General features: G+C 46.7%; 1 protein-coding gene across 1 annotated transcript in view; it reads left to right on the forward strand.

Moving 5' to 3' along the window:
* Positions 1–26,714, forward strand: part of LOC144759197 (uncharacterized) — a 174,777-nt gene that overhangs the window by 6,268 nt on the left and 141,795 nt on the right. Inside the window, exons 2-3 of the mRNA XM_078646473.1 lie at positions 15,933–17,232; positions 20,732–20,833. Of these exons, the coding sequence (XP_078502599.1) occupies positions 15,963–17,232; positions 20,732–20,833 (1,372 nt within the window). The 5' untranslated portion in view covers positions 15,933–15,962. The remainder of the gene's footprint in view (positions 1–15,932; positions 17,233–20,731; positions 20,834–26,714) is intronic.

Consider the following 26,714-nt stretch of genomic DNA (forward strand, 5'->3'; position numbering starts at 1 on the left):
AGTATTGGGGTGCAGTGACTCTAAGCGCATATGCAAAGTAGTTCCCCTGTATCCATCCCCAGTCTTCTTCCACTCCTTCTATGTATGCTTGATTAGAGCGGTGAATCTGTCAGCGGTGTAACGGCGCCCTCCCGACCGTCTTCCGAAAAGCACACTAAAGAGAGGCAAAGTGGGACGGGAAAAGAAGAGAGAACGTGAGAAGTAGAAGCAGAGAGGGGAATGAGGTGGGAAAAGAGACGGAATGAAGGATAGGAAGGCAACCAAAAGAGAGAAGAGGAGAAAACAGAGTCACAGTGAGTCAGGTGAAAACAACACAAGCAGGAGTGAGGAAACACGCTCGCCATGACGCCGACTTTTCTCTATTTCTGCCGTCCCACTTGGACGGACTTGGCCTGACTTCCTGCTGACGTAAAAGGTTTATTATCTTCTTTTATGGGGCCATCTAATTGGCCCCATAAAGATAACAAACCTTTTACGCCAGCAGGAAATCAGGGCAGTCCGTCCAAGTGTGACGGCAGAAATAGAGAAAAGAATACATCACCAGGACCTATTTCCCAAAGGCTGGCCACCGTTTAGCATAAACGGTGACGCCGGCCAATGGGAAAGATGGACGGGGCTTAAAGCCCGCTAGTGACACTGACTAAAAAAGATGCAGAGCCATCGCAGGCTCGACCTAAAAACAAGTCTATCCCTCCCCCCCGTCATAAACACACATGACACCTTTAGGAACAGTTCGGGTACAGAAGTAAATCATACTTGGTAAAGAAAGGGTGCTCCACCCCTCGCAAGAATGGGCTTGTGTCAGAATCATAATTCAGGCCCCTCTACCCGGCTTTGGGTCCTGGTGGCACTGTACCTGCTGTCCCACTGATAGCTATGCCTCTGCAAGGCACTTGAGACGAGGAATATGACACAGCAATTTAATTCCCGTGGGACTCAGAACGAGTGACTCAGGGTTGTGAAACAAGACGGGTGATCATTACTCAACTCAATGGCAGCCCTCTTATCGGCAGCAATACAATGAAAGGTTGGGATGTCCTACGGCGAATACATATTTCTACAGACAGCACGCAACCCACTATAGCAATGGCAGAAATCCTGCCGTGTATCATCGCAAGGGGAGGTATAACTAGAGCTACCAAGGGCCAAAACAGTAGCTTATGTTCGCAATGAGTGACTTCAATCAACAACATGCTCTTCACCTGGGATTTCAAGGTCCCACTGCAGCCTGCGGGTATACACTGTTCCTAGTTAATACATTGTGCTGCTAACCATTCGAGCTTCCCTTAAAAAACAAAAAATCTTGAGAGCACCACCATATGGCGTTCTCTCATAAACAATTGTCAGTGTTTAAAAAAATAAGTGCAGAGCACTTGAACACTGGAAACACCGGCACAAATTAAGCACTGCTCTACACTCTTCTTTAGGTCTTGCTAGGCCAGCGCATGCGTTGCTCGGAGAGACATTTAGTTGGTGAGTTTTCAAAGTGCAATTGGCTGGCCTAGCGCTTGCGTTCACGTGAGCGTGCACGCATGCAGGCCAGCCATCTGTCTTTCATTAGCACCACTCGACCGCACAACTTTTGCATTGATCGCGATCACTTTTGCTTTCACGGCCGCGCGGCCGTTACTTTTACGCCAATTACCTCCTCCGAGGGACAGCTGGCAAAGGGCTGCCGATTTGTCGGTCATTTTCATAAAGTGGGCTATTGAGTAAACTCATGCTCCTGATTTACGTGTGATCTGCACTTACACCTTCGAATTCAGGTAAGGCCAACTCGACCTGTCATCCTTCTGATGTCATTACGTCGTAGTAACTCCTGCTGTCTGATACGCATATACGCGACCAACTGCTGCGTTAAGACGACAAGTTATCAGTGACCTTTAGTTAATATAAAAGGAAATGCTTTATTTAAGTAACATTGGGCTTCAGGGGTTCACTCATTGGCTTTTGCGACCCCCCCTCACACACACACTCAACATCGACGTTCTGCTTTGCTCGTGGCTCGACACTATTGCGCACATCTGCCCCTGTAGTATCCCTGCCTCCTCATACTGTCTCTTCTGATGCGTTTGCGAGAGTTAAACATAGTTGTTCCCTCTTATGTTAGAGCGAGGACGCTATTTCCCACCCAATAATGCTTGAAGGGAGTTGGACAGCCAGGGTGTAAAGTTCGTTGACTACTTTTCTGTGGTGCTGTCTGAAGCCTGATGGGGCTGAGCCACTCTAAACGGGATCCAGGTCAACTATAGCCGGTCACATCACAAAAGGTGTGGCTTAATGGCTCAAATGCGGCATTTTGTCCCAGCTCCAGGCGGCAGATTGTATGCATATTGCCGATGTGCAACAAGAGGACGTTAGTCTATTCATTATCTTGCTTGGCGTTGCACCTGGTACATTCAGCCCCCCCACCCCACCCTTACGTTGACTGTCCCTGTTGTAATTGTATTTGTATAGCGCCTAAACCCTCTTGAGGTGTCGAGGAGCATCAGCAGAAGCCAGCACGGTAGGCCATGAGGTAGTGTTTGGATGAATGAATGTGTGTTGATGTTTTGGGGTCCTGTGTGTCTAGAAGTGTGCTTTTCAGTGTTGGCTGTGTGAAGGTGCGACGTGGGAGCAAGGAGGTGGCAGTAGCTGAATGCACTCTGTTGCACAGGCCCTGCACATGCACAATTCATGGCTGCCTATCTCTGGAGGGGTGCGCCTTTGGACGTATGCAGGCTCTGTGTAATGTTAGTTGTGGAGGCGCAGGAGGTAGGGGAGAGTGCAGAAACGGATGCTAAGCGCTATTCTGTAGCCAGGGATTGTTGCTTTAGAGGCAGAGGCTGCAGGGACGGGCTAGATTTAAGTCTCCCAGGGTAGATGTTGTTGTAGAGGGTGCTTTATTGCACTTTAACCTACTTTAATGGGAGAGCCAGTCCTCCCTTTGTCCCCATGTTCTTAGTAAAAAGTTCGATTGGTTTGGGAGGGTTGTTGGTGAGTACACCATCGTCACGTGGTTTGTGTAGAGGTAAGTGGCCATGTCATGAAGGTCTTCCTTGCTCACCCTGTAAGGATACAAAACCAGCCCGTGGTCTGAGAATGCTTCATCCAGTCTGGATAAATATTTATTCTGGAAAACCCAGTTGTCTATAATGCAGTGATTCGTCTGCACTAAACCCACTGCTTGTGAGTAATATTCAGTTCTCCCCTATTGTGTGAACCAGAGTGGCCCAGGGGTCATGCCCATCGCTGTGGGCACATGGGGCATAAAAAACCCCATAATACATGAGTGACCCCAAAGGGTGTGTGGGTTTTCTCTCTCTCTCCCATTCTAGGAGCTGCATGTTATCTCTCCACAGATCACAGCTTCATATACTTTGCTTTCTGAGTCTCTTCCTGTGGTTGTCATGTACTGTCTTGCTCAGGCCAAGGGCACAGCTTGGTCAGTAAGATTGGGGTGCAATGAAGTTCTAATTTCTGAACAATCTCACTGGCAATGCTTGTTAAAATAGACCATGAAAAGCAGGACATGAGGGGGTGTAAGGAGCAGTGTGAAGAGGAAGGTGGGCTCTTAAGGGTACTTAAAACTAAATATTTTTCAAACTAACCCTTCTTTAGGGCCTTCAAAACAGGCAAGACAGTGTAATGCTGCCGGGATGGCGACTTGTGTCACTTGCAGTAAAACTAGTATTCCATGCTATAGAATCCGGTGATTCCAGTGGAGCTGCCTTTAGAGCACCTTTCCGTCGTTGTGAGGGCAAGGGCAGTATTGAATGAAAGGCAGTGCAGACCGGGAGGGGGGGGGCTCTATCCGGGCACTCTTAATGGAACAAATGCAAACTGGTTTACGCCGTGACGGTTGGCATAAGACCTCCAGATCTGTACCTGGCGGAGCGCCAGGGAAGTGGCATACACTCACCGGGTCAATCTCTTCATCCCCCCAGGCTGGCGCTCTTAGCATTGGCTTCATCTGTAGCTGAGCTACTTATTGGGTCCTTATCCCAGGCCTGGAAGGCAGCCTGGTGCTAACTGCACCCTCTGGGAACGTTTGGCGTATGGTTTCCTCTAGGTACGTGCTGTGAGGATAGTTGCAGCAGCTTTGGCCAAGCTTCCCAGTGGTGCATTTGAGGGGTTGGATCACCTAATGCTCTAACTCCACTTTTATCAGGAGAGGAGTCCAACTAGGGTTCAGGGAGGCCTCTGACCACTCAAAAGGTACAGTGGCGGCTAGTCGCTCACCGAGATGTAAATCAGGTCGTCCTACCTTTGCAAGGGAATGAATCCTTGTTAGTTCTTCAACACCCGCTGGGCTCTGTAGAACGGTGATACCCAAGGGAATCAAGATAATTATGCATATTTGCCCTCTTTTCTCCCCTCCCCCCAATGCCATGCTCTCACTTATTTTACCGGGTGGACGGCGTCCCCCCTGCCAAACAGCTGGACTTCACTCTTTGGCCTCTCTGGGGCGAGATCGGAGCTCACCGCACGCTGCTCACGCGCTCACTTCTCAGATGCAATCGGATCTAAGGGGTGAGCGAGGGGAGGCAATGAGCCCGATGGGGCAAGCCACCTTTTCTGACGTCACTTCCTGTTGTGACGGCACTTCCGGTGACAGCGTCCCCCCAATTCTTTTTTAGGACTTGTACCCTGCGTAGAAGGTTTATATGCCTGCTACAAAGAATATGTAACCTGTACATCACAGAACTGTTTTTTGTAGATAGCTAAGTGGGCTACTGCTTATGTCACAGATCCTTTTCTTGCAGTTCATAAGTTACAATCCTAATAGAACGCATTGAGCTATGAACTCATCAGGGCTGTATGGTAAAGGTTAGAAAGTTATGTATATATTTTTAAGTCTTTCAGTATCCTAATGTTGATGGATTTTGTTTGAGTAGAAATACATTCTTCAGGCCATTCCTTGTATTACATTTTAAATCTTGTGTGTGTGCTTCAGCAGGCCAAGCAGTTTTGAAGTATCCTGCCTCCCAGTATGGCTGACATGACTTCTACACCCTGTAGTCTTCATTGTTATGTATACACAGTTTTACACACTTCAGATCGTCTTTGTTATGTGTGTGGTAAGTGTTTGGACACCCTGCACTTGTATTGCTATAAATGGAATACATGTGAGCGGGGTGATGAAGGGGTCTGTTTGAGGGTGGTGGTTATGGAATCTGTGGGGTAGGAGATACGTGGGGAAGGGCAACAAAGAGAGTCTCACCAGGCACCGGGCCAAAGCCGCCCCTGTCTGTCCATGTCAAATGGCTTCTTTGCTTGCCCCTAATCTGCGAAAATCAGATCAACACACAGGGATCTGGCTATTATTTATTCTACTTCCCTTCACACCAGTTGTAAAGTTAAGGAGATGAGTTGGCCCAACGGCTAGGGCGGTCGACCTTGAATCTGGGGAACCGGGTTCGAATCTCGGCAGTGACGCTGAACATCCTGTGATTCTGGGCAAATCACTTAATCTCCCCGTGCCTGTATTAAACTCTGTAACAAAACAAATATATATATATATATCTAGAAGCAACAATCTTTTCTGACTCTTCAAAATAATAGGGGGCTCTTCATTTTGGACTGCCAAGTAACTGAATGCCCTAGACCTAGGTCATTATTGTTGTTGTGACTTTATGAGTGGAGGGCGACCTAGGCCTGTATTTCCCTCTCCGCTCCATATTGGTGTGCACTTCTCATGCCACCTCTGGCAAGATAAGGGGGGCTTCTCTCAGCTGGTGCAGCCCTGCAGGTACTCCATTTTAATGGACATATAACTAAATACAGTAAGTTAGCTATACATTGAAACTGGTGCATCAGAGTTGGATATCCCCAGGATGTTTAGAACTGACTACATCTGCAAGATGGGATTTAGTTCAGTGCATATATCAGCATCTCACTTTTGTTGTTGTCCTTGACAAATGATGCATGCTTTCAATGTCGCCCCACTCTATGGTCCTTGTGGGTATTTTTGTGTTTTTTTGGGGGGCATTTCAAATTCCAGGTACTTTGGTGCCATGTATTTAATTTTGAGTATTTCCCCCCCCCCCCCCCAATCAGGGCATGTTAATTAAAGTAAAGTTGTATTTTATCATCCAACCAGAATCATTTTCCATTTGAAGATTCGCTTTAATAAACATTTTATAAACCTTTAAAGTCCAACTTTTATAACCCTTACACCAGGCATCATTTTCATACAGTCCTGGTTACTGCATAGATGGCTTCAAGAACTGGCTCAGGTTTGTAGTTCAGCTATTAATGGTTAACCTGGTCCAAGTAAAGCCAGTCCCAGAAGATCCACTAGTTTGCTCACTGTGAGTGGGAAAAAAAGCCTAACACAACATACAAGTTCAGTAACAGCCCCCACCCCATTTGATCAACTAAACCTTTTGGAAAATTACATTTCATGCAGCTATATGGATCAGAAACTGGCCTGTCAATTGTTTGTGGTGCACTATGTGTAAACTTGCCTCGGTGGGAAGTGACTTTGCACCAATAGGTCTTTTTAGGTCTCGCTGAGCCAGCGCATGCGCTGCTCTGAGAGACATTTAGTAGGTGAGTTTTCAAAGTGCTACTGGCTGGCCTAGCGCTTGCGTTCATGCGCGCAGGCCAGACATCTGTCTTTTATTAGTACCACTCGGCCGCGATCACTTTTGCTTTCACGGCCGCGCGACCGCTCTCTTCTTGTTTACATGACCTCCAGAGGCAGTTTTCTATCGTCTCTCACACTACTTGTGTGGTGTTCTCTTTTACAATTCTTTAAAAGATATCAGGTTTCACGTGATGGCTAGAAGGCTTCCAGTCTCTTACACACTCTTTCTCGAATCGCGTCATTCTTATGACCGAGCCCAAAAGTGCTTTGGTCTCTCGGGCAGACTCATAAGTGATTTGGTGTCAGGCGCAGTGCCTACAGGTCGATTCGACTGATCTCCCAGACGTGCATTGGTTCCAGACACAGATCTTCGAAATAATTGTCCCCTATGCCTCAGTCTCCCCTATAGCAAGCACCTCTATGTACTTTGCTCGTGCTCCTCTGTATTCTTTTTTTTCCTCTTTATTTTACTGGGTTTCCCTAGAGGCCTGGAGCCTGTGCATTGTTTTAACATAGCGCGAACTTGGCCCAAGGGCATTAGGGAGCTTTACACGAGCATCGGATTGTAATACAGTTTTAAGCGCGCGGCTTTAAAGGGACATAGTCAGCCCATTGAGGGTAATTGCCAGCTTGCTCCTGGATGCAGAGTCGTTTGTGTTGCAGTGCTAGCCTTCTCTGCAAGATAATGAGGCCGTGATGTCAGACAGTCGTTCTCCCTGCGCCGGGACAGTAGGGGTTTGCAGTGGCCAGAGCCTTCGTGTTTTAATTCTATGCAAATCAGCGCCCCTTGCTTGCAAATCAATAATCCCCGGGGTTGTTTAGCGAAACGCAAATCCCCCTTTTAAGCGGGTGCGCATGTGGCTGTTTGAAATTGTTAGCAACGCAGCAACAATCAAAACAGATTGCTTTAAGGGCGCTAATTATTCAAGAACGCTGATGCTCATGGTAGTTGACCAAAAAGTTAGCATACTTTCCATCACGGGTTACTGCTTTATATTAAACGTGTGTTTCCTGTATTTCCGATGCATCTGCACAGCTGAGTTACGCAAGAAAAATGGCACCAGCCCTACAGAGGGATTTTAGCGGTGTGGAAAACATCTGCAGCCCGTCAATGTTGCACTGGCATGCTCGCCTCAGGCAGGCCAGAACGATGGAGCGTATATGTCTGCTATTCTTACAGACACTAAGAAGAGTTTTGCCTTTATTTGGGCTCCTCTAGTTCAATTCCTCTCTTCGGGACTTCCACTTTTCTCCTGCCCCAACCACACAAGGGCACTCCATCTCTTTCAAATTTGACGTCTCCAGACCTCATTGTCACCTCACAACCCCCTGCGACATAACATAGGCTCTCGCCATCCATTTGCTTATCTTGAGCCTTCCTTCCGATGATGTAAACTATTAGTATTCCTCTCACGCATGTTAATTGTTTTCATTTATCTCTTGTTTAGAATGTTTTGGTGCTGTTGTTTTAATGGGCAACTGACATGTTTGAATGTTCTCTACCGGGCAGATGATGTTGCATTTATTTACTGCTATGCAAATGTTCCCTATATTACTAGGTGCTGAGAGCGACTCGCTATGAATCTGAACCTTTCATTAGCTCCATGTAGGTACAGAGGGTCCTCATCCATTGTAACATTGTCATACTGCTTACTTGTGCTTTAAAAACTCAATAAAGAAAGTTTGAGGAAAAGTAATTGCACACAGAATGAAAGGAAATTGAGAAAATCTACTTATAGCCCCAGGCATTCAGCATCCCAAAAAACAAGTAAGCATTGCCCCTTACAAAAACGTAATCCTACAAGGGCCTCTACTCCTAACTTCAGGCCACCCAACAACAAACAAACAAAAAGAAACAAGCATTGGCATAGCCAATAGCTCTCGCCTTTGGGACCTTATAAGTGTTTAGTTCTGCAGCACAATATCCTTGGTGCAACAACAACATCAACTGTTGCTGGGTAAACACTTATAAGGTCCCAAAGGCGAGACCTATTGGCTATGCCTCTTGTTGGTTGTTGTCCTTCTCCCTATTTTTGTCTCTTCTGCTCAGCACGAAAACTTGCTGTTTACCCAATTCACTAACATCTAAATGTTGCCATATCTATTTTTCCATTTGCCTGTTTCCGACTCTTTTGCGTATCTCCGGATCACTCACTTTTGCCCTCTCCCCCCCGCCCGTCTTTCTTCACTGGTTGGCAGTTACTTGTCCTTTCTCGACAATCCTGCGGTTTAGTTTTCTGCCACTTAACTGCTTATTTAATTTGCCTAATATTGTGCCTTTTTATTCTCATTGCCTCTTTTCCACTTCGCTTCATGTTCTCTGCCTCCGTAACCCTGCCCCTTTCACCCTTCCATATGATCATTTTTCAACGCATTGTCACCTATCTCCCTTTATCTCCTCTGCTTTCTCCATTACTATGTTTCCATCTCTTCAGTTTTCTCCATCTCTTTTTCTCTTACTAACCTCCTCCCTTCCCAGTCTTCCTACTTGACACATTCTGTAGCGTGCACATCATGCACACACTTGACACGTTCTGTAGTGTGCACACGTTCTATAGCGTGCCCATCATGCACACACTTGACACATTCTGTAGCGTGCACATCATGCACACACTTGACACGTTCTGTAACGTGCACATCATGCACACACTTGACACGTTCTGTAGCGTGCACATCATGCACACACTTGACACGTTCTGTAGCGTGCACATCATGCACACACTTGACATGTTCTGTAGTGTGCACACCATGCACACACTGAGCACATGCACATACTGGGCACGCTCTGTAGTGTGCACACCATGCACACACTGGACACGTTCTGTAGCGTGCACACCATGCACACACTTGACACGTTCTGTAACGTGCACACCAATGTGCACACAATGCACACACTTGACATGTTCTGTAGCAAGCACGACACGTTCTGTAGCGTGCACACCATGCACACACTTGACACGTTCTGTAGCGTGCACATCAATTTAGTGCACCCAGATCAGTCGGGCTTTATGCCCCACAGGAACACAGCTCTGAATTTACTTAGACTAGGCGGTGTTCTGGCCAGGGCCTGGACATTGCAGGAACCAGCTATAATCCCGTCACTTGACGCAACAATGGCATTTGATACGATTGAATGGCCGTATTTATGGGCGTTTTTGGCTAAGTTTGGGTTTGGACTAGGGTTCATTGCCTGGATACGTTTGCTTTACTCAGAGCCGCTCGCCCAAGTGGTGGTAAATAACAGAGTCTCGAGTTCCTTCATACTGGGGCGAGGTACCCGACAGGGCTGAACGCTATCCCCCCTTCTATTTTCTCTGGCGATGGAGCCCCTTGCGGCTTGGATACATTGGGAGCCTTCAATCGGGGGTCTGCGGTGGTCCCATGATTGGGGGGACCGCATATCTTTATATGCTGATGATAGTTTGCTTTACTTGGCCTCACTGCGAAAATCACTTATGGTGGTTTTTGATGTCTTGGCATCCTTTGGGAGGAATTCGGGGCTATCAATCAACTGGAAGAAGTCGGTCCTGTCTGTATTAAGGGGGGACCCCCCAGTACCTCCTAGAAACTGTCCCATTCGGGTTAATGCAGAGGGGTTTAAGTACCTTGGGATCTTCGTGTCCTTGGAACCCTCCATTAGATATTCCCGAAATCTTCTTCCCCCTCTTCATCGGCTTCGGAGTGATGTTTCCAACTGGAAGAAGCTTCCTATCTCAGTGCTGGGTAGGGCTGCCCTCTTTAAAATTATGGCTCTCCCGCGTTTTATTTACGCTCTGCAAAATACCTTAGATGTAGTCCCCTCGAGTTATTTCCGTAAAATTGAAAGCTTACAGCGGGACTTGTTGTGGGAGACCTCGTATTGCTGACTCTTTCTTGGTATGATGGAGGCATTTCCCTCCCGGATATCAACGGATTTTATAGGGCGGCCCATCTGGCAGCAATTAATCACTGCACCTATGGCCGAGTCGATTACCCTGGCTACGCCATGGATAAATGGCTTATTTCGGGCTGTAATTACAATAGGGCCCTATACTCTCGTCCCAACAGGGTGCTGTTAACAGGTCCCACTAAACACTCCACACATATCTGGCATGTGGCCATGGGATCCATGGGTTGGAGAAATAAAGTGACCATGGCAACCCCACTATGGGATTTCAAACAACTTGGTAAGATGTGGAAGTCGAAAGGCTTCAACAGGTGGGAACTCATTGGCATCTCCATGGTTGGAGATATCTGGGGGAAGGGGAAGATCAAATCATTTGAAGAATTGCAAAGGGAATATAAACTTGCACAATCAGTGTACTTTCGATATGGACAGGTTTGACATTCCCTCCGCTCGGCGTTGCCCGGTGAGACGGAACCTCCGGAGGCTTCCCCTTTGGAAGATGGAATATTGGATGGGCACCTTCCTGACAAGACAATTTCTTTAATATATAGAAAGCTGATTAATCCTAGTACTGACTCCCTTAAGACATTAAGAGATAAGTTGGTGCAGGACGGCATTGAGCTGGATGAGGAAGACTGGCAGGTAGCTTGGTCCTCACCTATGGAGGTGGCAATCCTAGCTCGCCTCCGGCTGGTGCAACTCAAAATCTTGCATAGAATTTACCTCACAGGACCCAGATTGGTACGCATGGGGCTTTCAGATTCGGGACTGTGTGAAAGGAAATGTGGTCAAGTCGGTACTTTTATGCATATCATCTGGGAGTGCGAGCATGTTCCCGCCTATTGGAGTAGCATTCATAATATCATACATGGAGTACTTGGACTGTTCCTATCTCCAGAGGCAAGGAGATGTTTGCTTAATGTATGGGAGCCCACTGATTTAAACACTTCACAGACGCAATGGGTCACTCTATGTTATATGATCGCCAAGCAAAATATTGCCCAGCTGTGGGGAACGGAGCAGCCACCTTCCCTGGAGGGGTGGGAGAGAGATTTATATTGGTCTATGTTTAGAGAAAAAACTACGTACCTAGCTAGCGGACACTCCCGGAAGTGGACATTGGTGTGGGGGCCTTGGAACAGCTATAGGGGAGAAATTTGTACACCAGCAAGGGCCGCTGTCCTGGAAGAATCCCCCTCCCGGTGAAGTTCCAATGTAATTGCGAGTATTGTTTTACCTGTATCCCACGATGTATGCTCAGCTGCCATAATTGACCCTCTGTAATGTATATTTTTGCTGATGTTTGTTTCAATAAAAGGAAGTATAAAAAAAAAAGGCTCAACCAAAACACCGTAAAACACAAAAAAAAACCCGGACACCTAAAATTCCCTAATTCAAAATTAAAAGTATATTAGCAGCACTTGTCCGTGATAGTAGCAGTTCAGGAGAGATGCTGGCAACTGGAGACAGTTGCAAAGCTGGCATCTGTGCTGCATTATGCCTTCAGTTTTGGGCCAGACCAAGCTTCAACAACTAGACCGCAATTTAAAATGGCTGACTTCTAAGTATCCTCTGGTTATGATAGATGGGTTTATCCTCGCTGTCACTCAGCCGTCCTGTCGGTAACCTCTTGTCATGTTAGATGGGTTTATCCTCGCTGTCACTCAGCCGTCCTGTCTGTAACCTCTGGCCATGATAGATGGGTTTATCCTTGCTGTCATTCAGCCGTCCTTCTAAGTTACCTTGGGTCATGTTTGATGGGTTTATCCTTTCTGTCACTCAGCCATCCTTTCAGTAATCTCTGGTCATGTTTTGATGTATTTATCCTTACTGCCACTTATTCGTCCTTTCAGAAAACTCTGGCCATGTTAGATGGGTTTTCCTCGCTGTCACTCTGCTTTCCTTTTAGTTACTTCTGGTCATGTCAGATGGGTTTATCCTTGCTGTCATTCAGCCATCCTTTTAAGTTATCTTGGGTCATGTTTGATAGGTTTGTTCTTGCTTTCACTCCGCCATTCTGTCCGTAACCTCTGGTAATGTTAGATGGATTTCTCCTTGCTGTCACTCAGCCATATTTAAGTAACCTCTGGTCATAATAGATGGATTTCTCCTTGCTGTCACTCAGTCGTCCTTTCAATAAACTCTGGAAATGTTAGATGGGTTACTCTGCTGTCACATCCACGGTGAATAAGTTTCTGTCTTTCGGAGGATCTTCACTAACTCACGTCTATTTTCTGAAGTTTCTGAACATCTTCATTAATATTTTCAATTATTTAAACTTATAAAAGTGATCATAATTTCCAAAAAATCTCTTAGGCTTAGTCTTAATGCTCTAGTACTATTCCATAGGTAGCTTCCTTTGACGTTATGTGATTGGGCGGCCAAGGCTAATAGGGGTTTCAGAGACCTTGTCCGGGTAAGATCTCCAAATTTATTCCAAGGGCAAATATGTATGCTGGAGAATCCACTCCTGGGCAGAGCACTGGTTATAGTGGGTAAAGTGGTTGTCGGACCTTGAGATCTCTGACCTTGAGTACAAGGTCTCCGTTCAGCATCAGCCCAGCTCTTTGATCTGGATGTGCCCTTAAGGGAACTGAGGAAGGTGAGAAATCACTAGATATATCTTCTTTAAAAAAAAAAGGAAAAATAGTTTCACTTAGTGTTGTCTTGTAGAAGGTCATTGATAGTGGGATGCACAAGCACTTTGCTGTCTTGTATAAAGGCATTGACAGTGGGATGCAAGAGTGCTTTGGTGTCTTGTGTAAGGTCATTGATTGCGGGATGCAAGAGCGATTATGTGTCTTTTAACAAAGGGTCAGTGTTGGGAGGTAAATGGACCCTGCCCAAGCATTTCTGCAAAGTTGTTAGGCTCACTTAGAAACAATGCTGTCTTTCATCATGAACATATTTCTTAAGTTGCCTTCCCTTTCACACAATAACCGTTTACACACATTTGCGTGTGTGACAATGTTGGATTCGTTTCTTTGAAACCTCTTCGCTTACAGTGTCCACTTTGCTTAAGATTATCACAACTCCTTGAACACCAAGGCCCGACATACATTGTGCAAATGTTCTATTTTTCATTCACGGGCGACATAGCTATCTGTAGACCATAACCACGCTGTCTTGCCCAGGACTCGCAAGGATGGTTTACATTATAAATAAACATCCATTTCCTGGTATTTTAAGAAGAGCGATTTGCCGTCATTGGCAAGGTCTCTACATGCTGATGCTTCGGCCCAGCAGCTTGCTGATATCTCTGCAAGGGGTGTCCTGCTCATGACCACGATGGAGACCTCCATTTTTTCCCTTCAGGTAACAAGGGTTGGATCATCCAGTACGTGGATTCTTGGCAGAACACACACACGCCCTTGACACTTAGGTTAGGGGACGCATACTTGGAGTACGCCAGATTTCTATATTGTTTTATATGCTTGCATTTATAAATAGTTTTAGCACGATGGTGGAACTTTTCATTCTGTTAATGTCCTAATACTTCTAATAACTTTCATTTGCTTCTGTCTATTGATCATTGCAGCACATACACTCTACACAAGAATCACATAAACATTGAAAACATCGCACTGTGTATTCCTAATATTTTTCCCTGGGAGGACGAGAGCACGAGTGACTGGGCAAAAGGATTCTTAATCTGTGCTTGGTCATGGTAGAGCCTCATTGCCAAGCATGTGTTATGCAGCATCTGAAGAGCTTTTAAGAGCTGACAAAACCAGATCATAGAGGGAATGTTATTTTCCAAAATCAGCTTCCAACGCCACACGATGTCACTCAATACCAATTTAAGGATCTAGGTGACACAAGAATATCCCAGCAAAGACCTTCCCAATAGTGCCTAGATGTATGGTTTGCCTGTCTTGGCCATGGAGCTGACCACTGTTTGCAGACTGAAACAATGGAAGTCCCAGGTCAACTAATGGAAGTGCGTCTGAGAGGCAGGAAATTTCCTAAACAAAAAAAGAAACTTACCTGCTGGAAGGAAACTTTATGTCCTTAATAGAAATCCATTCCGAGCAGGGCATTTTCACCTTTAAGAAAGATGATAAAATTCTTGATTTGTAACTGGTCCTTTAAAGAGCCACCACAAGCCGGCCTGGTAATGTTCATTTAGGGGGAACAACAGGATCTTACCTTACTCCAACCATGACTTTGCCATATAGTTTCCACTCTACGGTAGGAACAGCTCGTTTGTGGATGGCATAACTGTTGGGATGGTGCCAGACTGATTCCAAGCACCCCCTCAGGATGTGTTGTCCTTTAGGCCTGCTAGTTCACAGTGCCACCATAAGCCCCTCTAAACCTAGACGAGTAGCCATGCTAATGATGCCTGCCCATGACTAGTTCTTCCAGTTACCTGTTGTGATTTCCTCCCTACCTGTCTGCGCTCTCGTCTGTCCAGACTCCTCTTTAAAGTAGGTCGACACGTTTGGCCCAAACATTTTGAATTCTGCCAATGGTATCTCTGAGAGGTGGTTGTTCGAGAGCTGGTGGTTCCACTCTTAAACTATTCTATGTTTGAACCATGGTTTCACGCTTTAGCTGTATGAATACGGAAAGTGATCAGTCTTTATTTTTATAAAACACTTTAGTGTAGAACCTAGGGAGCTGCATTAGACTGGATGCAACATTTTGCCTTGACTTTACCAACTGTTGGTTGTACCAGCTAACATAAGAAGTCCATAAAGAAGTAAATATACAAATGTCCGTCCAATGTTGAGAAAAATCAGAGTTCTTTATTCTTCTTTACAATATTGACAATTGTACACCAAACAGCCAACAGGTTTCGTTCTATACGAAGAACTTCATCAGGGCTTTAAAACAATATTTAAAACACATATATGTAATACAATATAATGAAATGCATATTTTTATACATATAATTCATTGTATACAAACAATTAATAGCATAGCCTAAAAAACAGGAGAGCCTGACTTATCTCCAAGAGATTGACAATACTCTCATTCTTAACCTAAAAACCTCAGTGAGTGATGTTAACTAAATATAATCATCTGTGAGGTTATGTGTTTTTAAATATTGTTTTACAGCCCTGATGAAGTTCTTCGTATAGAACAACACCTGTTGGCTGTTAGGTGTACAATTGTCAATATTGTAAAGAAGAATAAAGAACTCTGATTTTTCTCAACATTGGGCGGACATTCGTATATTTACTTCTTTATGGACTTCTTATGTTAGGTGGTGCAACCTACAGGTGGTAAAGTGTATTTGGGTTGTTCTAACCGCCCCAGAGGAACGGCAGGGGCAGGGGAGTTGCACACATTGTGAGCATAAGGCTCAGTTTTCAGTTCAAACTATTGAGGAGATTGTATAAGGAGTGAGGTGCATCACAAAACCAAGGAAGTTTTTATATAGGTTGGCCGTTCTCTTAATACTTTGAACATTTTGCCTTGATATTCTCGTTTTAAAATGTTTCTGTTCTTTTTTCAACCCCTTTGCAGACACTGAATCGCAGAACATCAACATTCAGAATGTGGAGAGCGCAGGCTTCAGAAAGGGATGGAAAAGTCCCAAATTCACCTGAAGGTCTAAGAGCAACACTTGCAGCCTTTCCAAGTCATAACTTCTCTGCTGCAAGACCACGACCTGAAGATCTCCACAGACCTGGAGGCGCCAACAACCTGGGTTCCCAGATCTGTGGATGGACCGCCCAGGAAGAGTTTGGAAAGCTACCAATGCCAGACACTCTGCTTTTTGGGTCCTGCCAAGAAAGCATCCTCATAAATGCTTTGGAGAAGGATGTGAACAACTACAGCACAACTGTAAGCAGGACTCGCACCCCCCCTAACATGACCTCCGATGCTCACAGTGGTCCTAATCCAGAGTCCCATGTGGGGCACCCTCCCAATCTGGTAGTGTTTGCCATGCTAGAGCGGCTGGAAACCAAACTCGATAACTTGCACAAATCAGTGGGAGAGGTCCCTTCTCGAGTTGCACATCTTATGGAAAAGATCTGGGTAGAAAAGGGTCGAGATTTCCTAGAAGGTGGTGCAGTGTCTTTGAAGGCAGTGAGTCCACCAGGCTTCAGAGATTGTAGCTTCCCCAGGTCCCTTCCAACTGCTCGTCCAGCGAGCCCAGCGGTGCCTAGCCCAAGTCTAGAAGTCTTTTCTGATATTCATGACCCAATGCGGGTCCCCGGCTTAACCCCAGTGTTTTCAAGTGAGCCGGAGTTAGATGAACCCTTGAAGCAAGAGCCATTGTCTGTTGATAGTTGGGACCCACAAGACAGCCATTTCATGAAGCCACCATCTCCAGGGGTGCATGACTCGCAGAAGGACCAACGTACAGGGCCCATGCTTCAGTCTCGGCTGGACCAGCAGATGGACCTGTGCCTACAACCAGGACTGCTGGGGGAGCAAGACCTCAGCATGCATCTATTTCTTCCAGCTGGACAGGGACTGCAGCGGGACCCATGCAAGGAACCAGGGCATGAACCACAGCAGCACCACAGCTTGCAACGATTGCTTCCAGATGCAAAGGAACCAGGTGAACACCTAAAACCAGACCCATTGCCTGTTGGTGGGCGTGGCTCAGAGTGGAACCAGCGCACTCTGCCGGTGCGTCCTGATGTACATGAGGCAGACGTGGATTATAAGGTAGTGTCACCATGTACTGATGCCCATAGTACATCCACGCCCACATCATGCCTTGGACGGGACACTCTCCGTGCAGGTGGGACGGCTCTCACAGGCTCATTGGCGAGAAGAAGTCTGGAATCGGATCTACTACCAGCCATGCCAGGTATTTGTTTCACAGTCTGTGTTTACGCAGAAGGGTACATGGCTGTGTGGTGGTGGTTTGTTGGTTAATGTGCACACTTCAAGATCTGTAGGTGTAAGGCATGGGCTGCGGGTGCTGGGACGGGCAATGCGCACCCTACAAGAACCTCCGCATACAAGACGGAGCCTGTGTGATGTGGTGTGTGGGACAATATGTCCAGTGCAAGGGCCCTGGAAACTAAGAAGGGGCTGTGGTTGTGGAGTGGTTTCAGGCATTGTGCAATGTACAAGAGAGTCTGAAACCAGAAAATGTCTCTGTTCTCGGTTTGAGGAGAGTTGAATGTCAGGCGTGGTCTGCCCTCTCCTAACATCCTGCAGACCATGCCTGATATCGAACTCTCCTCGTACTATGCACATTGCCCTGGACACCCCAATGCACCGACAGTCCCATAGGGCCTTGTACTCTGCAAGGTGCAGTCACCTATACTGCCGCTAAGGGCGAGAGTGTTCTATACGATCTCATGGACCCATACCCATACTGTCTGCTTGGGGCGAGAGAGTTCAGTAGTGTCTCATGGAGTCACCTATACTGCCTGCTAGGGGCGAGAGCGTTCTATACAGTCTCATGGAGTCACCTATACTGCCTGCTAGGGGAGAGAGCGTTCTATACAGTCTCATGGAGTCACCTATACTGCCTGCCAGGGGTGAGAGAGTTCTATGCAGTGTCTTCCCTGATTCAGTCCAACGTAGCACCTTCCATGAGGCAGTCCAACATAGCACCTTCCACGAGGCAGTCCAGCATAGCACACGCCAAGGCAGTCCAACGTAGCACCTTCCATGAGGCAGTCCAACATAGCACCTTCCACGAGGCACTCCAACATAGCACCTTTCCAGAGGCAGTCCAGCATAGCACACCCCAAGGCAGTCCTGCATAGCACACACCGATGCAGGCCAGCATAGCACACGCTGAGGCAGTTCATCATAGCACCTTCCACGAGGCAGTCCAGCATAGCACACGCTGAGGCAGTCCAGCATAGCACACGCCGATGCAGTCCAGCATAGCACACGCCGAGGCAGTCCAACATAGCACACGCTGAGGCAGTCCAGCATAGCACCTTCCATGAGGCAGTCCTGCATAGCACACACTGAGGCAGTCCAGCATAGCACACGCCGATGCAGTCCAGCATAGCACACGCCGAGGCAGTCCAACACAGCACACACTGAGGCAGCCCAGCATAGCAAGCTTTAATTCTGGCTGTACCATTCCAGTAGATCTCCCTTTCATAGTTTGTCATACACCGCTGCCCTCTGGAACCAGTCCACCGCCACGGGGCATCAGTGATGTAGAGTGAGTGCGCAACTGACTTTATTGTTAACCGGTGCAACATGACAATGTGACCTACTGATCGTTTCTGGAGCTACGAATAAGGTCTACGCGCTTACACTTGGACACTGAGAACCTCCTTCTTTTGGTTTGGGACGGTTCGTGACCGCAGACCAACCCTGGTGTCGTTGTGTAGATTAGAAAGTAGCCTTTGCATGGGTGTGGCAGCGACATTAAAAGGCCAATAGCATTAGTGAAAACACTTACTTTACACTCTTCTGTTGTGCACAAAACCTAGTTAGTGGCCAAGTCACAAAGGTACATCTACTTGTGTAGATTTACTCCTGCACCCAGGTGTAAATCTGTTCTTGTTTGAGGATCACCGTTCCTGAGTGCACAGTCACATCTACTTGTTTAGGTGGGGGTCTTTGCCACTGTGGTGGAAATCTCCCTATAGGAAAGTGCAGAGAAAATTATTCAAATGTATTGATCTTTAAAAAATAATGAGCAATATGTATTTTTATTCACCAGAACGAATAAAAAGAAATGTTCTAGCAGAACAACTCATCAGATTAAATGTTTATTTAATAACTAATTTAAATGTAATAGTTTAATTTATTATTATTATTATAAAGGCTTTTATAACGCTCTCAATTACTAAGAAAATAGTATCCTGGCGCGGAAGGGAGAGAGGGCAGAGCAGAGACATTCCAGAAAACATAGAGAGCCCTACACAGTGATGTTGAAAAGGTGGGTCTTCAATCCTTTCTTAAAAACAGTGATAGTTGGGGCTGTTTTCAGATGGAGAGGAAGAGTGTTCCAAGCTCTCGCAGCTCTGACTGAGATGGATTGGCCACCAAGTCTGCTGTATTTGAATTTAGGTACCGTCATTTGGCATAGATTAGCCGACCTTAAGGGTCGGTTAGGAACATAAAGGGAAAATCTTTTTCTCAGATAGACTGGACCGGTTTGATGAACAGCACGGTAAGAGATGACAAGGATTTTGAACAAAATCCTGTGAGCGACTGGGAGCCAGTGGAGGGCACGAAGAGAGAGGCGGACACTGGAGCTTTTGGGTAAGTGAAACAGGAGTCGCACAGCGGCATTTTGAAGGACCTGGAGGCGATGTATAAGATAAGCTGGTAAACCACAGAAAAGACCATTCGCATAATCTAATCTAGATAATATAAGGGCGCGAATGACAGTCTCCTTGGCCTCTCTCGGAAGGAGGGGAAAAAATCTACGTAGCGTTTTAAGTGTAGAAAAGCAAACCCCTGTAAGTTTTTTTAAATGATCCTCAAATTTCAGGTCATTATTGAACCAGACTCCTAAATTTTTAGCAGGGCCGCCGATAGATTTAGGACATGGCATATCGGCAGGCCAGAGAAGATCATTAAAGTTGTCTGGGAAAGAACCATACAGCAGAATCTCTGATTTGCTTTCGTTGCATTTTAGCTGGGCGAGGGCTAACCAACGAAAAACAGATGATAGGCAGGATTGGGCTGCCGACGTATCCAGGTTATTTTTTTGGCCATGTGAACAGAAGTTGGGTGTCGTCGGCATAGGCCATAGTTTTAGCTCCTAACTGTTCTGCAAGATAGATAAGAGGGGTGAGGTAAATGTTAAAAAGCAGGGGGCTGAGGGTGGATCCCTGAGGGACGCCAGTTGTAAGTTTCTTGGGGGAGGAAGCAAAGGGCGGCATCCAGACTTGTTGCATTCTATTTTCCAAAAACGATGTCAACCAAACCAGTGCAGGGCCTGTAATACCTATGGCCACTAGTCTGGTGAGCAGAAGGGAATGTGGGACCGTATCGAAGGCGGCAGAGAGGTCCAATAAAATCAGAGCCGCTCTGCCACCTCCGTCCAAACATTCCCGAATAGCCTCGGATATTTCAACTAGAGCAGTTTCCGTACTGTGGGCTGCTCTAAAGCCTGATTGCGCTGGATGGAGTGCCTGGGAGGTTTCAACAAATTTCTCAAGTTGTGTAAAGGCGACCTTTATAAATAACGATTTACTAATTGTATTTAAAAAATCCTACCCTCACTGACATTTTTAGTTTTAAATAATACTTACTAAATTTAATTAGAAGCCATGTGGTTAGTTTAGTTAATTTATTTAGTAAATGCTTTTATTTTTTAAATTAGGTTTATTGTTTAACCTTTATGATAATAATAATGCTGTGCTCCTTTGAAGCAGACTCTATGACCGCCTCCTGTGTGTCTTCATTAAAAGAGACAGAAGATCTGAGGCCTGTGGATGATGACGCCGAGAGTAAACATGGCAGTGACTGTCCCTCAGGTGAGTGATACGTGGTGGAAGTCTCAGAGCACAAACACACACGTGGTCTCACATGACACACACCAAGGAAGCTTACCACCTGCTCTCCCCTGGGGATGCTCTCTGAGGGTCCTGTATGGGTGTCAGGGGTGCCCTAATGTGGCCAGAGTGTTAAGTTGTATTTCTTCTAACCCGCAGGCCCTGCCCTTTGAAGACGCCCTCCCTGTGGTGCTTCCAGACGCAGGCCCTGCCCTTTAAAAACGCCCTCCCTGTGGTGCTTCCAGACGCAGGCCCTGCCCTTTAAAGACGCCCTCCCTGTGGTGCTTCCAGACGCAGGTCCTGCCCTTTGAAGACGCCCTCCCTGTGGTGCTTCCAGACGCAGGCCCTGCCCTTTACAAACGCCCTCCCTGTGGTGCTTCCAGACGCAGGTCCTGCCCTTTGAAGACGCCCTCCCTGTGGTGCTTCCAGACGCAGGCCCTGCCCTTTAAAAACGCCCTTCCTGTGGTTCTTCCAGACGCAGGCCCTGCCCTTTGTAGACGCCCTCCCTGTGGTGCTTCCAGACGCAGGTCCTGCCCTTTGAAGACGCCCTCCCTGTGGTGCTTCCAGAAGCAGGTCCTGCCCGTTGAAGACGCCCTCCCTGTGGTTCTTCCAGACGCAGGTCCTGCCCTTTGAAATAGCCCTCCCTGTGGTGCTTTCAGACGCAGGTCCTGCCCTTTACAAACGCCCTCCCTGTGGTGCTTCCAGACGCAGGTCCTGCCCTTTGAAGACGCCCTCCCTGTGGTGCTTCCAGACGCAGGTCCTGACCTTTGAAGACGCCCTCCCTGTGGTGCTTCCAGACGCAGGCCCTGCCCTTTGAAGACGCCCTCCCTGTGGTGCTTCCAGACGCAGGTCCTGCCCTTTGAAGACGCCCTCCCTGTGGTGCTTCCAGACGCAGGCCCTGCCCTTTACAAACGCCCTCCCTGTGGTGCTTCCAGACGCAGGCCCTGCCCTTTGTAGACGCCCTCCCTGTGGTGCTTCCAGACGCAGGTCCTGCCCTTTGAAGACGCCCTCCCTGTGGTGCTTCCAGACGCAGGCCCTGCCCTTTACAAACGCCCTCCCTGTGGTGCTTCCAGACGCAGGTCCTGCCCTTTACAAACGCCCTCCCTGTGGTGCTTCCAGACGCAGGTCCTGCCCTTTGAAGACGCCCTCCCTGTGGTGCTTCCAGACGCAGGTCCTGCCCTTTGAAGACGCCCTCCCTGTGGTGCTTCCAGACGCAGGTCCTGCCCTTTGAAGACGCCCTCCCTGTGGTGCCTCTAGACGCAGGTCCTGCCCTTTGTAGACGCCCTCCCTGTGGTGCTTCCAGACGCAGGTCCTGCCCTTTGAAGACGCCCTCCCTGTGGTGCTTCCAGACGCAGGTCCTGCCCTTTGTAGATGCCCTCCCTGTGGTGCTTCCAGATGCAGGTCCTGCCCTTTGAAGACGCCCTCCCTGTGGTGCTTCCAGACGCAGGTCCTGCCCTTTGGAGACGCCCTCCCTGTGGTGCTTCCAGACGCAGGTCCTGCCCTTTACAAACGCCCTCCCTGTGGTGCTTCCAGACGCAGGTCCTGCCCTTTGTAGACGCCCTCCCTGTGGTGCTTCCAGACGCAGGTCCTGCCCTTTACAAACGCCCTCCCTGTGGTGCTTCCAGACGCAGGCCCTGCCCTTTGAAGACGCCCTCCCTGTGGTGCTTCCAGACGCAGGTTCTGCCCTTTGAAGACGCCCTCCCTGTGGTGCTTCCAGACGCAGGTCCTGCCCTTTACAAACGCCCTCCCTGTGGTGCTTCCAGACGCAGGCCCTGCCCTTTACAAACGCCCTCCCTGTTGTGCTTCCAGACGCAGGTCCTGCCCTTTGAAGACACCCTCCCTGTGGTGCTTCCAGACGCAGGTCCTGCCCTTTAAAAACGCCCTCCCTGTGGTGCTTCCAGACGCAGGTCCTGCCCTTTGAAGACACCCTCCCTGTGGTGCTTCCAGACGCAGGTCCTGCCCTTTAAAAACGCCCTCCCTGTGGTGCTTCCAGACGCAGGCCCTGCCCTTTGAAGACGCCCTCCCTGTGGTGCTTCCAGACTGAACACAATAGGGTCTGTGGTGGGTGGGACTTCTCACTGTAACTGTTCTTTACTGGACAGCATGTCTGGACTCACAGAGGAGGTCTGCGTTTCAAAAGTCCCGCCTACCGGCCACACCACCTTACTGTGGACCCCCATATATAGACAAGCATTTGCAATGCAATAGGTCTCGCATTAGTGAAAGTTTGAGCTATTGCCGATGCAAGTGATAACGTCTGTTAAATTATTTTTGTTTGTCAAAAAATATCCCAGCAGTAGCATAAGGAATAAAAGAAAATCCACACAGCAAGGAAAGGGTGCAGTACCACAGGCTGCTACGAGGTGTCCCTGTGGCATTGTAAAGGGACCTCTGTTGATCACATAAGGTACTGCATCCTTACTGCAATTATAAAGAGAAACCTTGCAGCTGAGCACAAGTTTCTATTTGGTTTTATTGGACGTGAGATTTTTGTTGCCTTGCGTTTTAAAAATGCACTATTGTTATTTATTTAGCATCTCATTTCCAATAATAACAAATGGAAACGTTTGCTCAGTTGCAATCTTTCTCTTTATAATTGCATTAAGGCTGCAGGACCTTACATGGATTTACAACTCCACAGGGACACCTAGTAACAGCCTGTGGTACTGCACCCTTTTCTTGTTTTGTGGATTTTCTTTCATTACTTAAGCTACTGCTGGGATCCGATACAGAAGCAGGGGATAGCAGACAGTGCCCATAACAGACCACAAAGGGTAGGCGTGCAGGGATGGAGAAGCACATGGACAATGGAAGGTAAGTGGCCATGGGGAAGCACACGTGCAACGGAGCTAGGGTGGGTATTGATGTGAAGTAAAAGGACAAAGGAATGATAGGGACGCACACAGACATCAGAGGGTGGTGGCATGCAAGAACGGCAAGAAGGTGGGTGGAAATTAAGGAAGTAAGAGGGGCAACTGAAGGAGAGTGAAGGGGAAATCCAAAGGCAAGAAAGAGATGAGGAACTCGAAGTGCATGAGGGAGACAGCTGGAAAACACATGCACTCTCCTCGAATACTCAACCAAAAAGATAAAAAGTATAAGCCTGAAAAGGGAGCAGTGGAGAGATGCAAGTAATCAGTCTGTGCTCCAGGAGAGGAACACATACCAGAAGAGGAAGGAAAGCCACAAAAGCTGACTAATAAGAGTCAAGCAAATGTGGGTAAAGACAACCAATGGTAAGCAATGGGCGGGCCTGAAGGCCACTGTAAGTTTAAAATAATAGATCTAACTCAATGTGCTCTATATTTGTTGCGTTCATACTAAAAATATTGGAACAAACGGGCATGCCTCTACTTTAAAAATACATTTTGACCAAAGTTTAGTTTCACCATTCACATTTTAATTGTTTCCTATTATAAACGTAGCTTAAATAGTGTAAACTCAGTTTGCTTCAGTTTTTTTAATGTAGCTGTTTCAAAGATCAGGTTTGTTTTTGAGATTGAAAATCAGTTTATTATAATAACATCTTTATGTGGCACTTTTGTACAGTACTTCTACTGGTTCTAAGTGCTATAAATAAGATGTGTTTCTAAAACTTAAATTAATGGCACTCAGTTTGCCACCCTCGAAAGGATGAAAGCGCGAGTTGGCCTTACTCGTGACCTGCAGATCACGGTATTTGTCAGCACTGAGCGTTTAACGCCTGTAGCCCTCTGGTATGTGATGGGGACTGGAGTTAAGATCTGTTCCCACCTCTCCTGTCGACAGGTTCACTGGCTCTTTCATGGCGGCTGGAGACTGGGCGTGGGAGGTGGCAGTGGTGGAGTTCCCATTCGTGATGTATGCTCAAGGGTAAGACTGGCACCAGTGTGAAGTCTATGTGAGAAATAATGAAAATGAAGAGCATGTGTGGTCTAATTTGGAAGGGTCTTTCCAGAGTACATGCTGTTTTTATTCACTAGAAAATATAAAGTCATTTATTTTACCACCTTTAGGCAAAGTGTGGGCACGTTATTTCACACAGCTCATGGGCACTGTGCCAGATTTTAATATTTTGTCCATGTATCGTTGGGGCCTTTTTATCAAATTCTACTATTTTCACCGAACATATTTAGAAAATTTTGCTGCAGAATAAAAAGTTCGCCCCGTTTATAAAAAATATCTTGGTGGTGTGGGCATGACAATGATGGAACTGTTCTCTGTTTCCATTAAAGTTGATTTACTACCTTTGTGATCGGGGCCCTGGGTTGGGACGGCGCATGCATGGCCGTTTAATGCTCCAGCCGCCCCACAGCAAAAAGGCACAGAGAAGAGATATAGTAGCCACAGCGGCCCAACAGCAAAAATGCACAGAGGAGAGGTATTGAAGCCACAGCGGCCCCACAGCAAAAAGGCACAGAGGAGAGCTATTGTAGCCACAGCGGCCCCACAGCAAAAAGGCGCAGAGGAGAGCTATTGTGGCCACAGCCGCCCGGTGTAAAACAGCCAAAGACCACAAAGGAGTCACTCAGCCCATTCAGACTCCCAAAGCAAGAAATAAGTTTCCAAAAGAAATCCAAGATAATCAATTTCATCAGCCTTTCAGAGGAAACACAGGGATAAAAATGTTTCTAACTGACGCGTCAAGAATTTTCAATTCTATTAAGGACACAGAGGCGAGTATTATGATTGATTCTCTTTCTTAACTGAAATAGCTCAGCAGCCAATCAAACTTTAAATAGTATAACCCGGAAGGACTGCCCCTCCATAGTATGCACCAATCGTGTAACCCCCAAAGGTATAAATGTCCTGAACACTAATCATCTTCCTCTTTCTTTACAAAACATCACAATGTTCATATTGAAAATTGTAATTTCATGCAATGTTATGTATAATAATTTTGTGTTTCTTTCCGCCTATAATAATGTGTGAAGTATATCCAGTTAGTGGTATATTACGGCTTATATTCTCTTTTCAGGAGATCAGAGCAAGCCGTAATATACCACACACTGAATATACTTCAAACATTATTACGGGCGGGAAGAAACCCAACATCATTATACAGAACCTTGCATGAAATCACAGTTTTCAATATGAACAATCCATATTACCTATTGTATATTAATATTCCCTGGGTGGGATAATCCTCATCTCTGTGTCCTTAATAGTAATAAAAATTCTTGACACGTCAGCTAGAATTTTTTTTATTCTATGGCAGTCCACAGAGGCTTCGGCTTATGCTAGTTCAAAGTTGTAAGAGTTGAGTCGTCCATGCTAGATGTCGAAGAACTGTATTCACACTCTGTGCCATAGTAAGGATGTCTTCTAAATAAATGATGAGTTTCACCCCTCTCTCCCTCAAGAATTGAACCACTGGTTTGAGGAGTTTGGTGAAACACCAAGGGGCGGACGAAAATTCTGAACGGCATGGCAGAAAACGCGTACCATTTGGTTCTCTATTGGAATTGAAGGAACCTCCGAGTCTTTTAAATTTTAAAGGAATGGAAGGTGCACCAGGAAAAGAGTCCAAACGCTAATAAGGAAGTCCTTTAAGTTTCTTTTATTCCTTATAATAAAACATACAGTCAAACATCAGCTGCACCTTCCATTCCTTCAAAATCTATTGTCTGGATTTCAGTGGAGCCCAACTGCGGCGGACTTCGGAAGTGTTATGCACAGGACATTTTTTATTTATTGAACTGGGATTGAGGTGCTGAATTAAGGGTCAGCCGTAGTTTCTGGAGTTTCGTAATGGATATGCGTCTTTTAAATCGAGACGCGCCATCCAATCTTTTTCCAAGAGCAGATCTCACAGTTACCCCACATGCATCAACCTATTTAGGAAGTGCAAACGGTGCGAATCGGTAAATTCGGCCGTTTGCGC

This window comes from Lissotriton helveticus, chromosome 1_1, assembly GCF_964261635.1.
Source record: "Lissotriton helveticus chromosome 1_1, aLisHel1.1, whole genome shotgun sequence".
Lineage (NCBI taxonomy): Eukaryota > Metazoa > Chordata > Amphibia > Caudata > Salamandridae > Lissotriton > Lissotriton helveticus.